The sequence below is a fragment of the Octopus bimaculoides genome, chromosome 1, assembly GCF_001194135.2.
Source record: "Octopus bimaculoides isolate UCB-OBI-ISO-001 chromosome 1, ASM119413v2, whole genome shotgun sequence".
NCBI lineage: Eukaryota > Metazoa > Mollusca > Cephalopoda > Octopoda > Octopodidae > Octopus > Octopus bimaculoides.
In genome coordinates this window covers 22,155,421-22,159,073 of record NC_068981.1, presented here as the reverse complement: position 1 = coordinate 22,159,073, position 3,653 = coordinate 22,155,421, and the positions used below count along the sequence as shown (strand labels likewise).

Genomic DNA, 3,653 nt, shown 5'->3' with positions numbered 1-3,653 from the left:
GTGGCACATAAAAGACACCATTTCGAGCGTGGCCGTTTTCGTGCGGGTGACACGTAAAAGCACCCACTACAGTCTCTGAGTGGTTGGCGTTAGGAAGGGCATCCAGCTGTAGAAGCTCTGCCAAATTAGATTGGAGCCTGGTGTTGCCATCCGTTTCACCAGTCCTCAGTCAAATCGTCCAACCCATGCTAGCATGGAAAGCGGACGTTAAACGATGATGATGATGATGATAAGCATTTCTTTATTTCTCTCTTTCTTTCTCTTCAACAGCTTACACATGTTTCAATGCCAGTCTACTCTATCGCTTCTGTAATAGGAATGATGCCTTTAGCACTTGTGAACTGCTATGTTGGGTCAACATTCCGATCTATGGAGGAAGTTTGGAATAACAGTTCTTCACATGTAACAGGGTATTTAGTTTTTATTGGACAGGTAAGTGTCTTTTCAGTCACTTTAAAAAGTCAGTTGTATATTACATTCATTCTATTATAATTCTTTCCACTTAGCTTGATGTGTGTTTGGCAAGGTCTATAATTCTATGGCACTGGTGATGGTTTATACTGGTATCATTAGTTCATAAGAGTTTTGGTAAGTCTAATTAGTGGGAGCAGTGAAGAATATATCTGAGAGTAAAAGAACGAGAATGATGTTACCTTTTGGGTTGAAGTTACTGTTTTTTATGGCATATTACTTGCTTTAAAACACTAAAAATCTTTTCTTCCTGAATGTGTGCTGTTGAAATTGGTGTGTGCCTTTTATGCCATCAAATATGGTAAGGAAATGATAAAGGAAGCAAAGTGAAGGAATGATGTAGAGAGTGAGGGTGCAAGGTCAACAGAAAGGGATAGTGTGAGAGGGTTAGCAAGATGAAGCACGAGGGAGGATGATGGAATTTCTTAATATATTATGATGTATGTTTGGAAATCAGAATATTGTTACTGTAATGTTAAGTGGAAGCAATTTATAAAACGCATATAGACAGACATAAAGAAACACATTCACTTGGGTAGTGTGTGTGTGTATTAAGCTCGGTTGTCTTTTTCACTAAAGTTATGCTAAAAGATGTATAACTCATCAATGTGCCTCTAGTTCAGAGATACATATCTTCCTTTCTCTGATTCCTGTATATTTGTTACAACAGGCACTGGTCCTCTGAACTAGTTAGTTGCATATCTTCCTCTTCCACCTGTCTCTTCTTTCGTCACTCCTGTTGTGCATCACTTCTTAGGCCCTGCATTAAGCACTTCTAAATTCTTTCTTCCCCAAATTGTTACTCTCTGGGTTCTCCCTCCCTACATCTTACCCTAAGGTTCTGACCTATAGGTGTATCAACCAATGAGAAAGCCTTTCAACACTCATTCAACCTGGCGAAAATAGTAGTCAAATATCCCATTAAAAGTTGGGATGGTCATAGCTGGAAGGCTTAGCTAAGTGGTTCCCAACCATTTCACTACCAAGGCCCCTTTTTATTTAAATGAACCCTTTTTAATATACTTAGCCTTATGTGTGTGTGTATATATATATATATATATATATATATATAGTAGGATCACTGCCAGAGCAGTGGTCTCGCTTCCGTGCCGGTGGCACGTAAAAAGCACCATTTGAGCACGATCGTTTCCAGCTTCGCCTTACTGACACTTGTGCCGGTGGCATGTGAACAAAACATTGGACTGACTCCTGTGCAGGTGGCACATAAAAAAAAAACACCATTTGAGCGTAGCCGTTGCCAGTACCGCCGGACTGGCCCTCGTGCCAGTGGCACGTAAAAAGTACCCACTATACTCTCGGAGTGGTTGGCGTTAGGAAGGGCATCCAGCTGTAGAAACTCTGCCAGATCAGATTGGAGTCTGGTGTAGCCATCTGGTTCGCCAGTCCCCAGTCAAATCGTCCAACCCATGCTAGCATGGTAAGCGGACGTTGAATGATGATGATGATGAAATTTTGAATTTTGTTCACAGAGGTCCCCCCTCCCCCCGCACTACCTTTGTGGACCACCAGGCTCCACAGCCTAGATCATAGGTGTACTAGATAGTAGACTTCAGCCTAAACAACAACTGCAACCTAGAGATGTTCCAAATTAACACCTACTTCATTAATCTTATCAGTCTTGGAGGGTCTGCAAAAGTTATGGACACAACCCCTCGTTTTATTCACACAATAAAAAAAGATACACTTACCTTAACCTCCTCCCCCACATGCACACCTATATAACAGAAAGTTTATAAGACATCTGAATGAGATGTTACCTGACTTGTCCAGACAGTAGAAAGAATATCAAAATTGTGACTGTGTAGTTGCTACATATGTGTCTCTCATTAACTTAGGGTTTAAACCTAATTATCTTCATTGCTACACTAAATTAATTTCCTTGCATTAAAATGCATGTATATAAGTGTAACAGGCTGTTTGCATATCTCCTTATAACCCGGAAATACGAACTGCATGGTCCTAGAACTGATAGATGTGTGGGTTTTCTTTCAAGACATTTGATTGCCAATCTCCATGAGACAGATTACCTGAAAGCTAAGATAACTCCATTTTATTAATTTAACCATTTAGCATTTAGACTGCTCTGTGAAATGAAATGCTTGTTTACTCACATTGTTTTGATTTAATCATGCTCATGAGGAATATCAAAAATATTTGTTTGTAACTTAGTTAATTTTTTACATACCAACTTGAAATTTTAACAGTCAGTGTTTAAATGCCACTGATTTACATTTATGTGTTTTCAATACAGCCACAAACATGTATTGGTGTTGTATTGTTTGATCATGTCAATGTAAATAGTTTGAATGGCAACCCAAAAATCTTCATCACTTTTGCTATCAAAATACTCTTCCCTCATCGAATGAAAAATTCAGAAATATCTATATCTGGTCCATCTAAAGACAAGTCACTGTTATTTTCCTTTTATTTCTTCTCCATTTTGCAAGTCCTCAAGTGTAAATCCTTCCCAAGCAGAACCACTACTTGCTGAAGCCATGTTGCTAATTACGAAATAATTAATTTCTATTTCAAATATCAAAAAAAAAACAAACTAAAAACTAGATATTGTTGAAGATCTCACAGTATTTACAGTTGCATTTACACAGAAATGGTTTGAGATCACATTACCATAAAGCTACAAGATTTTAATGATGTGATTGTTTAACTTTTAGTATGAAATCATAGGGTAGGTGTAATAGATCGGATCTGATCAGTTTGAGAGTAAGGGTGAGAGAGAGAGAGAGATGTTGTCTCTTGAGTTGAGGGTAAGTAAATGACGAAGGAATTGAAAGGAAGGAGTAATATAGGGAGTAAGGGTGGAAAATCAACTGAGTGAGATTGTGTGAGATAGTCAGCAAGATGAATCATATAGGAGTGGAGGCTGGAATTGCTTACTGGCTCCTGTGCAGGTGACACGTAAAATACACCATTTTCAGTGTGGCCGTTGCCAGTACCGTGTGACTGGCCCTCATGCCGGTGGCACGTAAAAGCACCCACTATACTCTCGGAGTGGTTGGCGTTAGGAAGGGCATCCAGCTGTAGAAACTCTGCCAAATCAGATTGGAGCCTGGTGTAGCCATCTGGTTTCACCAGTCCTCAGTCAAATCGTCCAACCCATGCTAGCATGGAAAGCGGATGTTAAACGACGATGATGATGATGA

The 3,653-nt window shown here is 39.5% G+C and overlaps 1 protein-coding gene across 1 annotated transcript in view; it reads left to right on the top strand.

Annotated features, from left to right (window-relative positions):
* LOC106874903 (transmembrane protein 64) overlaps positions 1-507 on the top strand; it is a 36,516-nt gene extending 36,009 nt beyond the window's left edge. The window contains exon 2 of the mRNA XM_014922817.2: positions 271-507. Within this exon, the coding sequence (XP_014778303.2) occupies positions 271-492 (222 nt within the window). The 3' untranslated portion in view covers positions 493-507. The remainder of the gene's footprint in view (positions 1-270) is intronic.
* Positions 508-3,653: the final 3,146 nt, after the last annotated feature.